This window comes from Equus asinus, chromosome 5 (assembly GCF_041296235.1).
Source record: "Equus asinus isolate D_3611 breed Donkey chromosome 5, EquAss-T2T_v2, whole genome shotgun sequence".
Lineage (NCBI taxonomy): Eukaryota > Metazoa > Chordata > Mammalia > Perissodactyla > Equidae > Equus > Equus asinus.
Window position 1 is genome coordinate 48,668,071 of NC_091794.1, and position 21,927 is coordinate 48,689,997.

The window sequence follows — 21,927 nt, forward strand, 5'->3', positions numbered from 1 at the left end:
TCCTTCCCCAGATCCTTCAGATCACTCTCACAGGATCCTCTAACTTCTCTAACTTCAATTTAGGTTGTAAAGTTTATGTTAATTACAGTCTTTACCTAAGTGCAGCGTTGAAGAGTAGAAGTCTGTGGTCTTCGTTTTGTAGGACCCCAATCCCTACACTACTGGCTCCTTTGTGTACGATGGAAGAAGTTCAACAGATCTGAACTCCTGCCTCCTTTCATTCTTACTTCCTTTTCCAAGTCACTTGCTTTAATACTATATTTCCTAAGAGTATCTGAAAATCTTTGTAATCTAGAAAGAAATTGTTCATAAATAATTATTGGTGTAGTTAAATGCAAAATAGTTAAGAAGCTTATAAAAATCTTTCTAACTTCCTTTTTCATAATTGCATAGTAATTTCAGGTCTCTTTAGACAAGCACCTAAGACATATAGAGAGAGAATCAGTAAGTTGTTGTTATCCTATTGCCACTGAATTAATTTTTCAAGTAAGTGAAGTATATCAAATATGGGTGTGTTGATTAATAAAATATAATCATAAAGTTCATTTCCATGTGACCTTTGTAGCACAGAGGCCAGTACATTAAATTTCAAGTTGAATCATATATTTTTCTTAATAGTTTCTTCACCTAAAGCTTTGGCAGAAATAGTATGTGACCAGACTAGAGGGTGATTTTGTATTGCTAAATATAGATTGGGAAGGTAGGAAGTTCCTTTTTTTTAAACTCTTTGAGAAAAGCTTTGTTTTTTTTGGGATAAGTGAGTATATTTGAGAATTATTATAATGTTGATTATTTGAGTAAAAGAGTATCTTTGCTGAGAATAGCATAGCACTACCACAAAGTTAAAATTGTTATCATGGCCTTAACAAAACAGCCTCTCTAAAATCTCAATCCTCTTCAATTTTTTTCTGCAATAAGGTTGTTCTTGGAGGACCTTGCAAAGTAAATTAGGGAAGAATATTCCGGATCTAATAAAAATGGTTCTCTCTCAATGAGATAAGGTGGATTTCTTTCTTGCTATTTTCTTTAAGGTAATTATTCTGTCTTGTAAGGACCACATGTATTAGAGATTTTCTTTCTAATGGTGTCCTTTTCAAAATAAGATGCCACGACTTGAGGAAGCCTCTGAAAATGAAACAAATAGGGGGGAAAACTCCATATTTTTATAAATCTTCTTTAGGAGTAAAATCTATTAAACTGATATTTAAACTAGTGCAAGAAATTTTAAGACTTTTAATAATTACGATTATTATTGTCCAGACCCCTCAGAGATAGACACAGTGCTTTATATATATAACAGATGCTCAGTAAGTAGCCTGTGAATTTAAATGTTACTTAACAGGGCTGCCATATTGTTCAATTCCAGGAAATTCCATTCATATAGAAAAGAATGGGAATGGTGTTTCTCAGAGTTGTGTAACAAACAATGTGACTTATGACTAAGGTAAGAAGGTGTTTTTAGTCTTAGAATTATTATGCCCACTTTAGGTGAAATTAGATTTTTTTCCTAAGAACTTTCTTTGTAAAAACTTGACCACATTCCAATGTGCACTAATATTCATTTCAATTTATACAAATGGTGCCTTTTGGAAAGTTTTTTATTGACTCATTTTGCTTAATAGTGGAATATTGTACTGATTGTATTTATGATATGTTGTGAGTCCCTGAGCAGAAATTGTCAAGGTTAGACAACTCTGTTGGAAGTTGTCCTGAATAACACAATGAAATGTTGACTCAATAAGATGAGTCATAAGAACTCATTCTATCTGGTTGCTCCTGTTTGCATTTTTGTTCTGTAAAGGAAAACAGGCATAGCAAGTATTTCTATTTCTCTTCTTTATAAAATACATGAAAAGTTGAAGAGATTTGCCTAGAGCCTTACTGAAAAATTGAAAACTGATCAAATTCTGAATAGCATCTATATATTTTTACTCCTTCAGCTTTACCGTATATACTATCTTCCAAAGATTTTTTTCATGGCTTCTGAATTTGTTTTCTAAAATGTATTCTTCTCAAAAAGATATAAAAAAAAATTTAAAAATGTAAAATCAGAAACATGATGTGTTTAAAAAAGTATAATCCAAGCTTTTAAAACATATGTACAATTCTTATGTATTTTTCAATAGTCAGATCTATAAACTGTTGAATGTGCATCAATGAGTAATTAATACATTGTATTATTATTGGCATTAAATTACTATCATATAATGGTTTCTTAAATCTGAGACAAATTTTCTGGATACCTGAGATATCCTAAGGTATATTTTAATACTAAAAACTCTCAGTCCCCTTAGTTGCTTAAATGAGCACCATTTTGATTTTCTTCCTTTCCTTTCTAAAGACAGAAGCTACCAATGAAATAAACCATTAACATTGTAAACACAAGATTGCTGGGTTAAATGCCAAAGAAACATAAATTGACACTGATCTTTTGGATAGCAGGCGAGTCCCTAAGGCCCCAGGTGATAGAAATCAGGTCCTGGCAACTAAGTTTAAATTAGACCTGAGATTTGAGTCTTTGGCCATATGCCAACACACATTGCACAACTGGAAATGAGGAAGGAAAGGAAGAGGAGGAAGGAAAGGCAATTCTTCATTCTTTTGTGCAGGTGACCTTAGCTGATGGAGGTCTGAAAGGTTCGGGCAAAGTTACCAGCTCCATCTTTCCACATTTATGTCAAAGAAAGGTTATCAAACGTTCTCTGGTTCAAAAAGCACAGCTTCATCCTTAATTGCTATCTGTAAAGTTGATCTGTTGGCTGCTGCTGGCAGGAATATAAATTTGAAGATGCATTCACTTCTACTTCTATACTTTATAGCTTTTCAGTACTCTACATCATATAATTTTTCAAGCCATGTTGCTAATATTTAAATAAAACAATTACATATAATTACACAAATCTTCTTAGACAAAATATGCTCTGATTGTCAGGCATTTTAATTTAGAGCTCTGTTCCTTACCCTTTACACTTTAGGAAGAATTTTAAATAGAATTAAAAAAGTGGGAGACGATCCATTCTTACTTGGTTTACTTATGTGCAAGGCTGATCTGAAAGGAAAATCTGACCTGCAAAACACTTGATTCTCTGGGGCTGGCCCCGTGGCCGAGTGCTTAAGTTCGCGTGTTCCGCTGCAGGCGGCCCAGTGTTTCGTTGGTTCGAATCCTGGGCGCGGACATGGCACTGCTCATCAGACCACGCTGAGACAGCGTCCCACATGCCACAACTAGGAGGACCCACAACGAAGAATATACAACTATGTACTGGGGGGCTTTGGGGAGAAAAAGGAAAAAAAAATAATAAAATTTAAAAATATATATATAAAAACAAACAAACAAAAAACCACTTACTTCTCTGAGCCTCAGTTTCCTCATTTGATGACTGTCCTTGTTCTATCAGCTGTTATGCCTTCAAATAAGAGATGCTATAATTTTTTAAAACAAGGCAGAGGGACTTAAAAAAGTGTTTCCACAGGGAGGTTGGGAACTCATTCTTACAGCACGTATCGATTGAGTGCTCATGGATCTGCTACAGAAGATAGAGTAACGAACAAGACAAGAGATATGCTTGCCCTCAGGATGCCTCCATTCTAGAGAGAGATGTCCAATGTACATGATAAAGAAGTAAAACATGTGATTTGTTAGGTAATGATAAAGCAGGGAAGGAGGACAGTAGGAGTTCAGACAGAGTGGAAATTTTAGACAGGATGGCCAGGAAAGGACTCCTGGAGAAGGTGATGTTTGAGTCAAGATTTGAAGGAAGCAAGCAGGCAAGCAGAGCAAGAGGAGAAGTGTAAAAGCATGTTGGAGGAAACGGAGAGGGCGCTGTGCCGGGAGTGTGTGAGTAAGGGAGGGGAGTCAGGGGAAAGCAGGAGATGAGGTCAGAAATAGACCTCATAATAACACCAAAAACACTGCAATGTCATCATCATTTACCCAGGCACTATACCAAGTGTTTTCATATATATTAATTTAATCCTTATTATTTTATACCCGTTTTACAGATAAGGAAACTATAGACCAAAAGTAACTCTAGACCCAGTAAATCACACATGGGCACCTCACACCTCCTCCTTTCCTCTTCCACACCCATCTGTACTGCTTGCCAGGCTCCAGCACAGATGGGTGATTCTCTCCTAGCCTAGGGGAAATTCCTGCTTGAGAAGAGAAGATTGTCAGAAAAGTCAGCAAGATGCTGTCCTTGCCCTTCTCACAGTCCCCAACAGTCAGTCCAAGCCAGAGGCATGAAACTGATGGGAGAGAAGAATTTCACTGGCATCCGGGAAACCTCGCGCCCTCCTTGAGAGGAAGCTACCTGACAGGTCACAGTTGGATTGCAGCTAAATTTAGCTGTGAATCAATGCATTCACTAACTAGTCAGCTACCCACCCATTCCAGCCTGCCTAGAGCTTGGTGCAGGTCACATTTATTTAAAAGAGCCCTCGTTCTTTCTCAGGGTATCATCATATTTCGCCCACGTCTCCTCCCCCAAGATTTCTGACTAAATTATCCTCAGGATTGTTTTCAGAGGGAGGGTATAGGTTACTGAGAGGCATGTGAGTACTTACTCCTAGCAGCGAGCTTCCAGGGGATGGATGTGTTTGCTGACAAATTGCTGTAGCCTGTGTTGCCACCACTTTGAAAGATTATGAATATGTAAGAGCTGTCCTGCATTTATAAAATGGCTTTCAGTTTTCAAATGTCCTTTTTGTCCTCTTCGCCTTCTTACCCAAAGAACGATTTGCAGGCCTTGGCTTGGAAAGCACTATTGTAATGCAGTCTGTGCTGACACAGAGGACTTGTGTTTGGGGGCAGAGAGATTTGCAGCTTTGCAGAGATCTGGGTCTTCCACTATTGCAGGTGGAACCAGTGCTATGCCGTAATCATTTCCTGCGCTGTGCAAGATCCATATTTGGATGCTATTCCTTGGCCCCTTCTGAGAAACTTGAATTCTTTAATCCTCAAGTACCTAAAAGGTGGTGAATGGTTGTCACTAATATAGAATAATGTTGCTCATCTTATTCTTTCTAAAAAAATTGAATTCTGCTTTCCTTATTTCTGAGAAACAGATCAGTTACAGCAATGACAAGATTTCCTATTTCCCTTTATTTGGAGAACTTATGTTGGATAAAGGCAAACACCTTTATTCTCATATAGTTGACCCCTATGTTTTAAGCATAAAGTTTCATCATGATTTATATTTTAATCAAACAAAATAATGTATTCCTGAATCGCGCTGCCAATCGTTGAAAACTATAACTCAACATTTGAAAGGATGGAAAGAAACATACACACACACACACACACACACACACACACACACTCTATAAAGAGTTGTTGAGAAGATCTAAAAATTGTTGAGAAATGAAAATAGAATAGCTTTCCAAAATTAATGTAATTGGCAAAATTATACCTCTGTGTCTAAATATCATAAACCAAATTTTATTTGGCCCCAATACTACTTTATCAGTTTTTTTTTAATTTAGAAAATGCTACTTCATTAGGAGACAGTGAAGATCTTGTAATTGGCCTCTTACATATACAAAAACCAGATGGAAAGTGGTCTTATGGGCCATTGGATATTGCCTGTGTTTTAAAAGGCCATGGGTGTTGGAATTTGAGAAATATGCCCCTCACTAGTAAATGCTGCTAAGCCAAGAAAGAACAATACCCACCTCCCTCCAGAGATCCCTGAGGGCAAGACCTTATCTTTTGATCTTTGTAACCTTAGTGCCTCTGGGGTATATGACATTTAGTAGAATTCAGCATTTATTGAGCACCTATTAAATGTCAAATTCTTTTAAAGCAGGGTTTGTCAATCTTGGCCCCCATTGACCCCAGTTTTGGGCCCAATAATTCTTTGTTGGGGGAGGGGAATGTCCTGTGTACTATAGAAGGTTTAGTAGCATCTCTGGCCTCTACTCACTAGGTATCAGTAGCAGCAGTTGTAACAATCAAAAAATGTCCCCAGACATCCCCAAATATCTCCTGGGGGTGAAGCCAAAATTGCCGCTTAAGGTGTGAGGTAGAAACTTGAACTACATTTTTTAAGGATAAAAATTATATAATTGTTTAAAATTCCATCTTCCCCAAATCTTTATCTGCATCCATATATGTATATGTCTATACCTATATCTATACACACACACAGCACATACCTTCTTACAGAGTTCTTACAGGGGCATTTGGTTGGGAGTGCTCACTGTAGTCTTTTTTCATGGGAATCAGTATGACTGCAGGAGATTGCTCACTAAATTTCATCTGTCGCCTGCATTCCTGCTCAGATACAACTAAAGCCTATTGAAATTGATTTTTGTGTCAGCAACAGAGCTGGGATTCAGTTAGAACAGGAAAGCTTCCCTTTCATTACTAGTCTTTTTTCCCCATATTACTTTAGATTTGGTGTGCCCTAATTATATTCCAGTGCTTATCCTGCTGACATTTCTTTTGTTTTAATTAAAACTTCTGGAGGTTTGAGGACACTGTGGGAGAGGGTTTATTCATCATGAGCCCTGAGAAAGAGTCAAATGGGTCCCTATTTGTGTTCCTGCCACCCCAAGAATGATAGCTGGGAACACTGTGGTCCCTTCCCTTTGTTATTTCTCATCACACCAGTGCTATCCTTTCTCTTCCCCCTTAGCTCCAAGCTTCCAGACCTGCTTTTGCTGCTGCCACAGACATTCTGTTATTAAGTGACCGAGACAGAACCGTGGGTAGACTGGCTTCCTATTGAAGCCATAAATTAGGTGAAATGAAATGCAGCACTGCCTTTTTATCATTATTATTATTATTTATCTTTGCACAGTTGCCTATGGTGCCAAGCCAGCCCCACCCACTCCCGCCCACGTGGTTGTAAATTTCTGACCAGAGGGGCCAGTATCTGGCTGTAACTGACAAACCTCTGCAGGCCTGGGGAGAGGACATCATATATCTTCTTAATCTGCTGCTGGGAGCTGGGATGGATGGAGTGAGCAGAGTGTCTGCTTGAGGTCCTGAGGGGAAGACAGAGTCGCCTCCTAAAGTAGTCCATAGAGAGGGAGCTATTGATTCAAAGTCTGAAAAAATGAGCTGTCCTTCTCCAAGAACAGCAGGAACAGTCCTGCCTCCAGTTAGTATTCTCTCAGGAAAAGGGGAGGCAGAGATGGAGGAACCTGAGCAGGGCACTGTCTGGGCCTTACTTCTCTCTTGCTGTATCCTTCTCTCCCTGACCCTTTCCTCAGGTAAACTGTGAAATGCAGATGCCCCCATCTGCTCAAGCCTCCGGGCTCACTCCGGTGACCCAGTGTGTTAGTTAACGCTTGGAAAAGAAAGCAAAAGCAGAATCTTCTTCAGCAAAACACGCGTTAGACCATATGGCTTTTTCCTCCAGTTACGATACCATGAGCCGTTCTTATAGTTCCTTATTTCTTAAGAGAAAAAGCTTTCTACCACTTTTAAAAGTCTGCATTTCCTCAGATTATCTCAAGCTTCTCCCAGGTTAAGCCATGATGGATCACTGGAGTCTCTCTGTTGACTATGATTTGAGGCAGTTTATGAGGTCCGCCAGGTCCGGGAACTCCATGTTTCCCAGCCTTATTTAGCACCTACTCTGCAAGACCCTGTCCTAGGCAACATCAGAGGGTAAACAGACGTAAGGCAGAGTCCTTGCCTTTGAGGAGTTCTTGGTTCCAGCGTGCAGAAGCCATGTGCCTGACAAACTGACAGTCTCAAGGTGACAGGGAGTAAGGGAACTCAGAGGAGAGAAGTTGGTTCCAATACAATTCACCCCGCCTATTGTAAGCTATCAAGAGCTGTATGCTGTTACATTTCACTTTTATAGACTGCATGAAGAACAGTTTCTCTGTGTATCTTCGGGGGATTACTGACCTCTCTACGGTACCATACCTATGTATTTTCAAACACTGTGCCTGGACTCTCAGATGTCATAGAGTACTAAAATCTCACCCAGCCACCCCCAATAAAAAACGAAAACAACCGCTGGGATCCAACATAGGGTTGTTTACTTTTACTTTTGAAACATTAAGAACATTTCATTAATGGACATTTTTACACCAAAAATCTTAAAGAAGCCTGCTTAAGTTGAATCTCTGGCTTTCTGAAAAAAATTGCCAAAGGGTTCTTATTTTTCTCCTTCTACTGAAGTTGAGCATAAATTTCATCCTGGCCTGGTGTCCAGGAACCAGGGCTTTTAAATGCCATCTCTGTCACCAGGACTGGGGAGATAGGGAAGGCTGAGGGGCTGGGTGGGAGGGGTAGAATATTGAGGAGGGTGAGGAGTTGGCTGCATGTGCGTATTCTGTCCCCATCCTTCGAACCCCCACATCTGAGGGGTTCAAATTTCTGGAGGACTAATCTTCCCAGAAGTTAATACATGAAAGCCACCAATGGTTCTGGTAATTCTGTGGCATAAATTAAGCCAGAGCCAGTCAGATCTTTGGTTTTGTGCTCAGTTTTTGGGTTAAGAGAGGAGGTTACTGGGAAATGCGTTCTTGGCCTAAGGCCATGGCCAAGAGACTGATTCTGCCACGTTTTTGAGCTCACATCACCCTACAGCCTGTCTGCCTTGTCACTGCTGTCACTTCAGCTGTGCATGCCTTTCCTGGGTACAGACATTAGGCTCCCTGCCATGGAATCTGCATAGATTAACTATTATCTGCTAAAAATTGTCACTATTGGATTTTTTCCTTTAATCATCCCTTTTGATTTATAAAGTAAGCCAAACTGGCTGCCATCAAGACAGAGAAATCCTAATTTCTAACAAAGAAAAACAAGACACAGTCTTTCTTCCCCACTCCTTGTCTGTGAGCAAGCCTCAGTCCTCAGCTGGCCCAGCCCTGAACAATCTTGAAAACAGTCCATTTTCTGCCTCTCAGAGGTGCCAAGCGGAGGAATTCACAGGGAGTGGTGTTGAGATGGAGAGCTGTTGCTTGGGAACTGTCCTCTATCGGTACCTTGCTTCATCTTTGCCACAAGTCTGGGAACAGTGATGGCTGAATACACAGCTCTGTAGATATGGAGAGCAAGACTTTTTAAGCTACTGATATTGAATCTGAAGTGAGTTCACTCACCCGTTGCACAGCAAGCCAATCTTTGACACTGGGGGTAGTGGAAGAAAGTGGTAATTTTATTATTGCACAGTGCTGAGCAAGGAGAGAGGGCAGCTAATGCTGAAATCCCAAACTCCCCAAAAAGCTAAAAGGAAGGGTTTTTATTTGGGGTTTTAGGTAGGGGAGGCAGAGCATATAGCCTTGCTGGTCGGAGCGTTCCCACCAGCCTGTATCTCTTGGCAGGGAGGAGATAATGAATCCAGGTGCTTGTCCTTGGTGGTGTCTGTCTCCATGGAGGATAGTGGATTCTGGAGCCAGGAAGCCAGGGAGTAAGCAGGGAAAGAGTGTTTTGGTTTTAACCCCATATATGTTGAGTTTAATGTAGGGAAACGTATCAGGGTCGGTATCACTACTGATGAGTGGCACATGCAAATCACGGAAAAATAGAGGCCCCATTTAACCTGGGCAAACCCTAGGAGTAGACACTGTGCCAAGTATATTCTGTGAACATTCATGCTCCTGGATCTAAGGATCTTTGGAGTCTTTTCATAAGGTTGTCCTGTCCACCTCTTTGCGTCAAGGCACCTTCTGTCAAAGAAAGGCAGCATTCCTGAAGACATCTGGATTGGTGGGCTTAACTAGGCTTTAACCTGAACTGTGGGTGCTAAATCAGAGTTCCCTTCACTCTCATCCTTATAGCTCAGTGGGAAAGCTAAAACCAACTTCTGGTATCTGTGATGTGTGGAAAGGGGAAGTCAATTGGCCTCTCTATAGAGTTTAAAGGAGCTTCATCCACTAAATTCAGCTGGCCAACTGTGGTCTGAAAATATTAAATGGAAAATTCCAGAAATAGACAATTCATAAGTTTTAAATTGTATGCTCTTCTGAGTAGCATAATGAAATCTTGTGCTGCCCCACTCTGTCCCACTCAGGTCGTGAATCATCCTCTTGCCCAGCATATCCATGCTGTATACACTACCTGCCTGTTAGGCCATTAGTTAGGAAAAAACATAGTCTCTATGGGGTTCAGTACTATCCCAGGTTTCAGGCATCCACTGGGGTCTTGGAATGTATCCTCCTTGGATAAGAGAGGGCTACAGTAAATCCTGCTCGCAATCACCCCATCTGCTCCTATATACTTTGTGCCTGGATAGAAATAGGGGGGAATGGGAGAAACCGATGTGGACATATGGATGGTGTTGACCAAAAACTTGAATACAACCCTCAAATCTTGCTACTTCATTCAGTCTGTTGTTTATCCCTGCTGTGCCCATCACTGTGGGAGGCACAGGTTAAATATATATTCAATCCATTCCCAAGTCTTGATGATTTGACCTCCTGAATATCTCTTGACTGTATCCGCTTCTCACCTTCTCCATTACCTCCATCCTAGTCCAAGTTGCCATCATCTCTCATCTGGATTACTAAGTAGCATTGTAAGTGTTATTCTTCTGTCTTTGCTGGTTTCCTCTATTCTCTGACCTGTCCCTGGAGTGATCTTTTCAAATGCAAACTTGATGACTTTGCACTCTTGGTTCTGTAGGAGAGGAAACCTTTTCCTTTCTTCCCTTCTGGGTTCTTTGGGTAATAATTAAATTGAAATGAGACAGATTAACAGGAGAAAACCAAATTTAATTTCATATGTATGGGAGCTCATAGAAATATGAGACTCAAAGAAGTGACCAAAGCAGGCAGTTTTTATACCTTTTAAACAAGGAAACAACAAATTTGTGAAGAATTGACAAGACAAAGGGGTTTAGGCTTGGAGTAGTAAATTAGTAAAGAAGTAACAAGATTTCTTTATACGGCCTTTTTGGCTGTGAATTCCCCATCTCTGGCGATAAAGATGTCGCTCTTTCTTCTGGTACAGGGAGGGTACCTTTCACATGGGAGATTTATTTCCTGCTTTTAGGGAGACAGGGGAGGGTCAGTGTCCTTCTTGCACTGGCTGTTTCTTAAGTAACTTTAATTCAAAATAATTAATATGCCAAAATGGCATACTTTGGGGTGGCCTGTCCTGAACCCCACCACTTCAAACTCTTGAGTGGCTGCCCAATGGTCTTAGGATAAAGACGGTGCTCCTCAAATTGGCCTGTGAGGTCCTGCATAAACTAGCTAGATACTTACTCTCTACTACAGTGCACTGGCCTGCTTTCAGTCACTGAAATGCTCTAATAACCATACCACAGGACCTTTGAACATGCTGTTTCCTTTATCTAGAATATACTTCCCAATGCTTCACTTAATTTATTCTATTCGTCTTCTAGGTCAGAACTTTTGTAAAAATTTTCACCTCAGATCCAGTAAGAAATATGTTATGTTAGTATCAAGAACACCCATATAGATAGGTAGACAGAAAGGTAGATAGATGATAAATAGATAGATAGATTGAGTCCTTGATTGAGTTTCCTAGGAAACAGATTTTGAGGACAGAAATTTGCTTGTAGGAAGTGTTTTGGGGCGTGCTCTCAGGATCAACGCCTGTGAGAGAATGAAGACAGATTTAGGCAGAAGAAGGAGTTGAATGCAGTGACAAAGCCCCAGGCAATCCCACAAAGGAGCTTTGGAGCTGGAATAACCCTTCAAAGTTGTCCCACTTTGACATAAGCAATGTAGGCTCTTATATTCCTACATCAACTGGTCATTGAATGCTTGCTGCCTCCAGGTGAGGGGCGTTCCCTTAGGCAGGAACCATGACATTGGGTCCAGCTGCTCTCTTTGTCTAAGGGCAATTCCTGGAGAGAGACTCAGAGTACCTCAGCACTGAAGGAGGGATCTGAGTGGCACACCACATCGTCCACTATAGTCTGTCCCGTGTGATGCTTGGATCCACTTGCTTTGTCTAATAAGTTCTGGAAACAGCTCCTCTAGTATTCTGGCTGGTCTCTTTTCCTTGTCAGAGTTATAAGGAGAAGCCCCCACCATTGCGTATTGTCTAATGGTTGCAGCTGATGCTCATCGTCTCCCTTCTCCAGTACCCGGTTTACTTCTCCTCCCCTTGCTTGGCATCTTGGCTGGTCTATATGGCAGACTTGTTGGGCTGACCCAGATCCTCGTTCCTGAGAAGTCTGAGCTCCTGCTCATCTTTCTCAAGATTGACTGCTGCTGATATCCATTTACCAAAAAATTTGGATAGTATTTAAAAAGACTCTTATCATCTACAGCCTCAGGGTAGACAAAGCTGAGGACCAGACCCAGGAATTAATTATCAGGGTAGAAGAAAAGGTTGACTCTCCAACTCCAGCCTAATTGGGAAGGAGTATGAGACTCTGAAACTTGGAAGGGAGACAAGTCGATGCACCTGAAAGCTTGAAATCCCTGATGCCCTGGACCCTCTGAGCCTGCAGAGCGATGTTCCCGTCTTGTTTGAAGACCATGCACAGACCTCACCTCCCTTGTGATTTTCACCCTTTGCCTTTAGTTGATGATTAATCACCCTTGGCTTTTCATTGTCTTTCTCTTGTATATCAGTGTCTCTCAGCAAAAGCCATCTGATTCCATCTTTTTAAACTACTGTTTCTTCTGGACCTCTCAAAAGTCTGCAATATTGGACTCACTGGTGTCTTCCCTTGCACCTGTATCTTACTCCAGTTCCCCACTAGTGAACATTTGACAGTGACACTGCTACGGTGCCCCAGGGGCTATCAGTGAGCCACCTGTCACCAGCGATGGGGTTTTCACTCACAGCTACTCTTAGGGCCTGTTTCCTTGGGCCGTTCCTGACACCAACTGTCGTAAGTGGGGTTTCCCTGGAAACAGGCCCAGAGATGGAGATTTACATGCAGGAATTTTACTGGAGAGCATTCTCAGGATCTATACCTATGAAGAAAATAGAACTGTGCAGAGGAGTTTAACTGCGATGCAGTCTCAACAAAGATGTCAGCCATGCCTAGGAGAGGTCAGGAGCTAAGATGGTCCTTCAGAATTGTCCCGCTTTAAGACAAGAGCTGGGCCTTTATATGCTTGTATCAACAAGGAATTTGATATGGCTGTCCCCAGGAGGGAGTGTGACCTTGGGCAATACTCTTTTGGCTGAGAGCAATTCCCATAGATCTCCTTGGCTGAGACCTGATGGGTGCTGCAGTCTTGAAGGGAGAGTCTGAGTAATGCACTTCAGCATCAATGACAATAGACAGATAGATAGAAAGAGACAACAGAGAGATAGATATAATGTAACATTTGATCCATGAAACAACAGCTGCCATTACTATGTTCTACACTCTGATTTTTTTCTATTTGATTTATTTTCATGGTTCTTAATGATGCACGTTTTGGAAATCACAGTGTTGGATATGATCATTGGGGTGGGGTTAGTCTAGGATGCTGTGGAAACACAAAGGTAGGACACACACTCACAATTAGGAAACTGAAGAAGTCTTCCTCCATAAAGATGAGATCTAATGTAAGCTAAACACAGACAGCTAAAAACACTCTCTACCTGTGTGTGAGTCCTTGGATCGGGGGTGGGGGAAGGAAATCATAGGTGGAGTGTCTGCATTTTCCACAACCCCAGTTTGCTTCTGTGCTCTGCTGGAAACAAGTGTATTTCAGTGACCTAGAAATGAAAGTACTGTCTCTTCCAGGCTAGCCTCAGGCTAGCAGCTCAAAAGCCATCTTGCTGTTCCTTAGAAAATAGCAGCAATAACAGAACTGAGGCTTCCATGGCTATTTCAGACAAAACCGTTGTTTTTCTCTTGCGTTTGTTTTAGGGAGGAGAGAAAAGGGTAGAGCACGATAATCCTTGAGTAGTTTAGATTTAGTGTTGAATTATTTGTATGGAACATGAATCAGCATAGTTCTTTACCTCAGTGGTGAGGTAGAAGAAAGGGAAAGAGTTGCAGAGTGAGGTTTGGAAGTGTGTCCGAGGACCAGGCTGGACTGGGCCGCCAGCTCCGAGGGACCCCTACCCTCTGCATCCTGATTTGATGCCCTTCCCCGTCCTTTCTTGTGGACAGGCTTTTTATGCTTGGGGACGTGATGGACATTAGGTTTTGGGTCCTACTGGAATATTAATTTTGTCTTTCTAGATTTAGGCTGTTATTTTTGTTATTGTTGGTTATTCCAGTGGGAAAGAAATCTTAGTTTATTCTTTTATTGAGAAATGACTCAGCAACTGAAAGCTGATGGGACAATTTCTCTAATTTTTGTGGAGAAAAAATTTTTTTAACTCTTTTCTCTCCCTTTAGAGGTTAGTTTTTTCCAGATTTTGATTTTTAGTCCTTGGTTGAATATGTATTTTAGATCCAAATTTAGATGGTGCCTATGTTTGAATATGAATTGAATTGAATTAATTTCTCTCATAAGTGGAAATAAATTAAAATTAGGAGTAATATTAAATTTCCACTTCAGAATTCTCCTGTAATAATAACATCCTCCCTCATTGCTCTGCCTCAAGTCGAAAAAATAAATTTTAAAAAATCCTATGTGAAACAGAGATGAATGGTTCAATGTTTAACTCAAGTTAAGGAAAATATGAAAAGGAAGTTTGTTTGGAAAATTATTTTTAAATTTCAATGGTAAGGATTCCTAATTCAGGAGCTGGATGGCAGAAGTGGGACAGAGGAGAAAGTGGCCTGGGTTTCGATTCTCCTTAGTTGTGAGGTTTTGGCCTTGTCTCTGAAAGAAGGGGGTTGGATTGGGTGCCTTAAGGGCTCTTCCTGCTCCATTTATTTGTGATTTTATGAAGTTGCCTCTTTAAACGCTGTCTTAACCGTGATTGTGCCTCAGGTTTCTAGTGATCAGCTGACTCCTGGCCATTCCCTCAAAGTCCCCCTTAATCTGGATCCTAATTTGGTTTGACGTTCTCCAGGGATGTAAAGGCAGTTCATACGGGCAGCCTCCTCCGTGGCCCTCCTGCATCAAACGTGGACAGCTCAGCAGCTTTCCTGTTCCAGAGCATGGCGATAGCTTTGCCCGGGATGCAGCTGAGGCTGCTAATTGTTCCATCTCCAGGATCTCATTTCAGCCCAAACTGCCAGCACTGAGGTGTATTATTCCGTCATTGTCAGACCCATTGAGAACTATTATTTCAGCTTGGAAGTGAAATTTAAACTGGCAGAGGAGTAGTTTGTTTCCTCTTCCAATATTACCTTCCAGGACATTACAGCAGTGACTAAAACCAGAAACAACCGTGTACCCTAAGTTCAAAAAAGTAGCAGATATTTTACTTCGTATTTCAAACCAAGACCTGCCCAGTGCCTTGCATTTGAAGTAGAAAGTGAATTGCTTGTATCCTGTCTGCTCCCTGGCCTTGTGCCAGTACCATGGGTTAGGTCTGCTCAGCTCCCAGGCTGCTGATGGAAGGAACTGGGTGTTGATGTGTCTTTGAGAGAAATTATTGACTCAGAAGATTCTTTGTTTCTTAGGGCGTTAAAAATCAAGTGCAGCTTTCTCAAATTGTGTGTTGGCAGAGGTGCCTCAGGGACTCCCATGGGGGAGGAGGGGCAATTGGGAGGCAGAGCCGACCGGACTTTGCTGGTCAAGCCCCTGCGTGAAACAGGAGGATTCCATTTAAGATTTTTTGGTGGGGGGAAGGGTCTGCTGCAAACGAAGCCAGAGGGGAAGAAAGGGAGAGAAGGAAGGGAAAAGAGAGAGGGAGAGTGGTCGCCCACTGGTCCTTTGGGCTCAATGCAATAATAGAAAGAGGGATGTGTTTGTTGGTAGCGCAGAGGGAGGAGCAATTGACAGTGAGGTTTCAGAGGAGGTGATGCTTGAGTTGAGCCCAGAAAGAGTAAGTTTACTGGGAAGTCGGAAGATGAAGGATGTCCCAGGCCAAGAAAACGCACTGTCAGAGAGGTAAGAAACAGTATAGCACATTTGGAGAGCAAGGTTTAGTCTCAAGGACCACAGATTAAGAGTAGATGGGAGCCTACCAAGGGGTGTGGCAGAAAGGGGCCAGTTCTTAGGGGATCGAACACAGGTGGTTGCCTTTATCAGGCTGTATGGCACCATTAAAAGTTTCAAGGTGAATCAGCTTGGCCTTCTGTCTTTGTCTCCAGTTCCCCTACCCTCCTTCAGTGCTTTCCTAGAGAAACAGCCATTGTTTAAGCTAAGATTTATGGCCCTTCATTTAAAGACTTTATGTTCCCAAAGAGAAGCTGTTGATCCTTTGCTAAGGTCATTATTACTGCATCACAGACTCTTACTGGGATCTGGACAACCCTGGAGGCCATTCAGTGAAGAGGGCGCTGTTGCTACCTCTCCCTTGTGTGAGGTTGACCTGTGCTCTGCAGGAAGGCGGTACTCCTGGCACCAGGGCCATAAATAGCAGTAGCTGTACATGACCCCACTCAGTCATTGTGAAAACTAAATTTCCAAGTGCTGTTTGGGATGGAAAGGGGTGGTGGTAACAATGATATGTACTCCCCTCACCCCTAATCACTAAGCCCAGTCTCTCCACATTTTGTGGATGGAGAAACCTGGGCCCAGATGGGTTACATTACTTGTCCCAGATGAACTAGATGATCATGGGCAGAACCTGGACAAGAACCAGGCCTCTGGAACTCCAGTCCAGGTCTCCAGCGCCTTCCCTTGATTTCTTGAAAGTTGAAATAAGTTTGAGGAGCTGTGCCAGTGACCATATTGGATTATGGTCACACACCACATGACAATCTTTCGGTCAATGACAGACCGCATGTGTTACGGTCGTCCCATAAATTAGTAGCATATAGCCTAGGTGTGTAGTAGGCTATACCATCTAGGCTGTGTAAGTACCCTCTATGACATTCGCACAATGACGAAATCCCTAATGATGCATTTCTCAGAATGCATCCCCGTCTTTAAGTGACACATAACTGCACTGATTTAATGTCTCCTTCTTTGAGCTCTTTCCTGAGTTGGAGGAAACAGGGAGTGGAATAGGGGCCAAAAGGTAAAGGAAGCACTTTTAGAATTAAGGTAAATGTAAAAAAGCTGAGATATATGAGAAAGGGGCAAGCAGCACCAAATCTATCACCACTTCCCAACTACAAGTGAACGCGCCTCCGTGACCTGCTGTTGTTAGGTCATAAACACGCCACACCAATCTATGGGATAGACACCCACTGTTCCAGGTACTGGAAATACAATGATGAGACATGGGTCTTGCCTTCACGAAGCATATAGCCTAGAGGGGAAGACATTTAAAATTAATGGCAAGACAGGGCCATAAATAATTATAGCCAGCCTCTGCTGATAGCTCATCCGTGCCAGGCACTGTCAAGCGCTTCATATATATTACCTCATGTAATCCTCACTGCAATACTATAAGTTAGTCACTACTATTATTTCCATTTTTCAGATAAGTAAACTAAGGCCTAGAAGGTTAAAGGTCTTCCCTAAGGTCATGCAGCTGGAGTTGAATCCAGCTGATCTTGGAAACTATATTATACTGCCTGATAGCAGTAGTAGGTAAAATGTATTTTAGAAGCCATATATAAAATGCACTTAGAAGTAATGGGTATTTACCATCTTTGCTATTGTCTGAGAGTCAGAGGTACACTTTAAGTTTGTCAAGGAGCAAGCGGAGGGAAAGCTTCTCTTCTGGGATTGCCTCCCTCACCACACCCTGTTCTCTTCTGATTCTGTGCGGTTGAGGCTTCACTGTGGTTCCAAAGGCCAAAGACGCCCACTGTGGGGAAGCAGGTGCTTATGCTCAACAATATCTCTTTGATCACAAATGTGAGTTGCTGTCTGTTTTATTTTAGGCCCCCTTTTATGATAAAAACAAATGAACAATCTCAAGTGAATAATAGCAGAATCATATCCAGTTGAGACTGTGACAGTACAAGCTATTTTAATGATCAAGGACACTCAAGTTTCTTCACACACTGAGTATTTTCTGACAGAGGAGATGCTTGTGTCTCCTCCACCTGGGTCTAGCTCCCCTTCCCTGTGAATTGACCTCTCACACAAGCCCTTAGCTAACACCCTCAAGAAGAGGTAGAACCAAGTTATTCCATGTTGCCTTTTTTATTCAACTTGACAACCACCGTGAAAACAAACAGAAGAGACAAAGTGATGGAGATTTTTACAAAATAAACGCTACATAGAAATTGATCTTCAAAGCATTTAAGGTTTCTGTGTGTGTGTGTGTGTTTCTGTCTTTCCCATTGGCGTTCTGTAACACTGATCTAGGTGATTGTTTTCTCTAGTTGGAACTGAATGCTGATATTGCTCATCAGAACTAAAGTCTTTTATTCTTTTTTTCTTTATAGGGTCGTCATGTCAAAACGGGCCAGCTTGCAGCCATTAAGGTTATGGATGTCACAGGGGTAACGTATCTTTATCTTGCCATCTCAATAGCTATATATTTATAATAGAGAAGTTAGGACTAAAAAAAGTCATTTTCAGAAATAAAATCTTCTTAAACATCTAAGATCTTTCCCCACTTGTGCTTAACGTAAAGAAGTAAGAATATTCAATAGCTGACTGAGAAGACCATGGGCAAATTACTCAAATTAAATTAGATACCTATGCAGTTAGAGGAAGAATAATGTGTGCTGGTAATTTACATAAACACAACCAAGGATATTGGCATATGAACACAGAACAAGGATTTGAAGATATTAAAAGAATAATACTGAGATTACACAGAAAGAGATGGGTCTTAACAATTTTCCCAAAGGTCCACCTAACACTCAAGTAGACAAGAGTTTTGGTAGCTCGAAGATTGTGTTAGGGTATTTAACATGAATATTTTCCTCTCCCAAAATATTATTGACCAAATCATCACAATAATCACAGATTCTTATTATGATTGAAACAAAATTTCTGCCTGGATGATCAAAAACAATCTAAGGAATAGACTTTATTTTAAATACAATCTTATGCTTTCAATCCTTTTTGCTAGGTCTATTTAAAATATTTTAATGCCTTTTCAAGAGTACAGAGCAAAAATCAGACTGGAAAGGAGTCCCTGGACATCAAAAGCGTGTTAATAGTTTGCTGTTGTCTGGGGGTTTTTCTAAGATGTCTGTCTGGTGTACATAAAAGGTGAAAGACCAAAGTCTTCCGTTCGGCCCAGAAGTGGGTTATTCAATGTAAATAAACATAGAATGAATGGGTCACACAAAGGTATCAAGAACCAGTATACAAATAAGAAAGGCACACAGTGTGTCTGTATGTCAGACTTGAATCCATGCCTTTTCTGGCTCATTTGTTACTTTTGACAAGTATGTATTATATGGTTCACTATCTGCCTACTAATTTCACTAATTTTCATTAAACCACACATTGTACTGACTTCCTTTCCTTACTTATTATTGATCTGAATTCCCCTTTAAATTATATACATTTTTCACCAGTAAAAAAAATTTTGTTTCTGTATGTTTAATAGCAGTAATATAAAGTAGTACCTCTTTTTATTTGTCCTAAATACATTATTCACATTGCAGAGGTTACAAGCAAGTTCAAATATTTAATCCCAATTAGCTTATTAATTCAACTGGCCCTTACTAAATAAGAATCTGCATGGAGATTATATTAGTTAGATTTAGGTTCTTCCACTTAGAGGAGAAATTTCAAAGTATCAGAGGCTTAAGAATGGTAGAAGTGTTTTACTCTCTTGTGTTAAAGGAGTCAAGAGTCGGCAGCCCAGGGATGTGTGGCAACAATGTGATGGAGAAGAAGGATGTTTTTGTCTTTCTGCTCCATCATTCTGATACACAGCTGCCACACTTAAGGTCAGTTCCATGATTCAAGGTGCTTGTCAGATTTTCATTGATCACATTCTCTGACAGGCAAAAAAAAAAAAAAAAAAGGGAGAGTTGATGGGAGCAGAAGGGTATAGAAGAGAGCCCCTTCTGGTGAAACCTTTTCTGCTTATATACATTTCTACTTACTTCTTCTTTCATTGGCTATACTTAGCTGCAAGGAAAGCTGGGAAATGTAATCTTTTATTCTACCAATGTGTTGCATTAATCCAGGTTCTGTTAGTCAGGAATGAAGAGAGAATGGATACTTGTATAGTCAATTAACAGGGTCTGACACAAAAATCAAGACCAAGTATTATCAGTCTTCTCTTAGAAACCCTTTATAAATGTGTACATCTTTTACAAAGCTCCCGCCACAAAGCACATCAGAATTTATTTTGCAATTCTGCTGAAGTCATACTACTGTATTTTCCTTGGATTGAATAGGATCACCATATAATGTGATGCACGTGGCAGTTTAACAACGAATGGTTGTGGATGGAGTCCAAGACAGTCATGCTGTAAAGTTCTATTGTGTGGTTCCACGGAACTACAGCTGAGCTCCGCTGACATCATTAATCTCAGCGCACAAGTGAGCACCAAGTTGTATACTGAGGCATAAAGTATGACTTGAGAGCACTGAATATTACTTTTCCTGGTTCTATTTGTGAGACTTTAAATTGCTCAAAGAACCACTTACTATTGCTAGACCACCTTGCTTGGAATCAAAAAAGTTACCCGGCAATTTATCCCAGAGTACATATTTTCACTTTAAGGAGTGTCAGTTAGCCTTTCTGAACTGGGTTTCACAAGGCAACTAAGCCCTACAGAAAATGATTGGAGAGACTGTTTTCTCAATTCCCCCAAGCATGGTACAAAGCTAACCCCATTTTCAGTGCATAAGAGAGTCAATCCATTGCGTACAATGGATGCTTTATAGTATTTACGCTGAATTCTCTTGGGGGACCCCTGTTGAAAGAGCTGGACAGTTTCCCTGATTTAGGCACCTCATTGACCATTATGTAGCCAGTGACCCCTAACAAAGGCAAACACAGATTCACATCAGGAAATGGTTTTCTTATTTCCCGTGGTGTCTGATACAGCATCCAATGACTTTTGTATCACCCCTTTACACATCACAGTCAACATAAGATTTCCTTTGTGATACTCATGTGGTGCCCTCAGAAAACAATCTATTTCATTTTGGCATGTTGTCTTTTGTGTATTATGGAATGCTGCGAAAGCTTCTTACCAATTATTATAATTGTGCTCATTATAGCTGCTCTGTTAAAAACTGAGATGAATTCTCAAAGGTCGTCTTTGTTAATTGCGGTGATCTGCAAACTTACTATAGTTTATTGTAGTGAAATTGATAAAGCTATAAGAAATCAACTTTTAAATTATTGTTTTTGTTCTATACCACTTCTTCTTTTTTTTTTTAATAGAAAATATCCACAGAGAGAACTGGAAGTAATACTTATATCTTTCCTGTTTTAGAGCTGAGACACTTCTAAAGTCGCTAATATTTGCTTCAGAATTAGTGCTGAAACTGGACTCAATCTTTGAAGTTCTTTTAGTTCCTGAAATAATTATGGGAATTTCTATATTTCAGCTCTTTCTGGGGGTTCCGTCCCAGGTAGGTTTGTATACTCTAGATTTGCCTGCCACAGCTAAACAAAATCGGGTCTTTTGGATAGTGTTTCTCAAAGTGGACTACCAGCCTCAGCGGACTAGCAGCACCCCGGAATGTTCACGAGAAATGCAGATGCCTGGGCCTGCTGTGACTTTCTGGGTGGAGTCACAGAACTTGCCTTTTGGACGAGCTCCTCAAGGAGCATCGCGCACCCCAAGTCTGGGGAGCACTTTCCTATGGTCTTGCGTTTACTGCTCTCTGACCACCAAGTGTGAGGAGACTGTGATTCTTTGATAATTCTGTAAATGATCCCCATCTTCATTTGGACAAAAATTCCTAGTGAAAACTAGTCCCTTTACAATATAGGACTTAATGCGATACTAACATAATATCATAGACTCTCACCTTTACAGTGAATGATTGTGATCCTATGACTCAGGACATGTTGGGTTGTAGTGCCAAAGCCCCGCTCAGACTGAACGAGGCTGACTGTGGAATTTACTGGCTTGTGAATATTTAAAAAAAGAAGAAAAAGCTCTGTAGCATCCAGGAAGTCACATGATGTGACTGGGAATTTTG

General features: G+C 40.9%; 1 protein-coding gene and 1 long non-coding RNA gene across 19 annotated transcripts in view; one reads left to right on the forward strand and one right to left on the reverse strand.

The window, feature by feature from the left end:
• TNIK (TRAF2 and NCK interacting kinase) overlaps positions 1 to 21,927 on the forward strand; it is a 381,117-nt gene that overhangs the window by 203,586 nt on the left and 155,604 nt on the right. For all 18 annotated transcript variants that reach the window (XM_014866817.3, XM_070509445.1, XM_014866823.3 and 15 more), the window contains exon 3: positions 18,240 to 18,296. In XM_014866817.3, the coding sequence (XP_014722303.1) occupies positions 18,240 to 18,296 (57 nt within the window). The remainder of the gene's footprint in view (positions 1 to 18,239; positions 18,297 to 21,927) is intronic.
• LOC139045259 (uncharacterized) lies at positions 751 to 4,684 on the reverse strand. The gene is made up of 3 exons (XR_011503280.1): positions 4,567 to 4,684; positions 3,068 to 3,270; positions 751 to 1,125 (listed from the first exon to the last, which is right to left on the reverse strand). It is a non-coding gene; the product is annotated as an uncharacterized lncRNA (long non-coding RNA).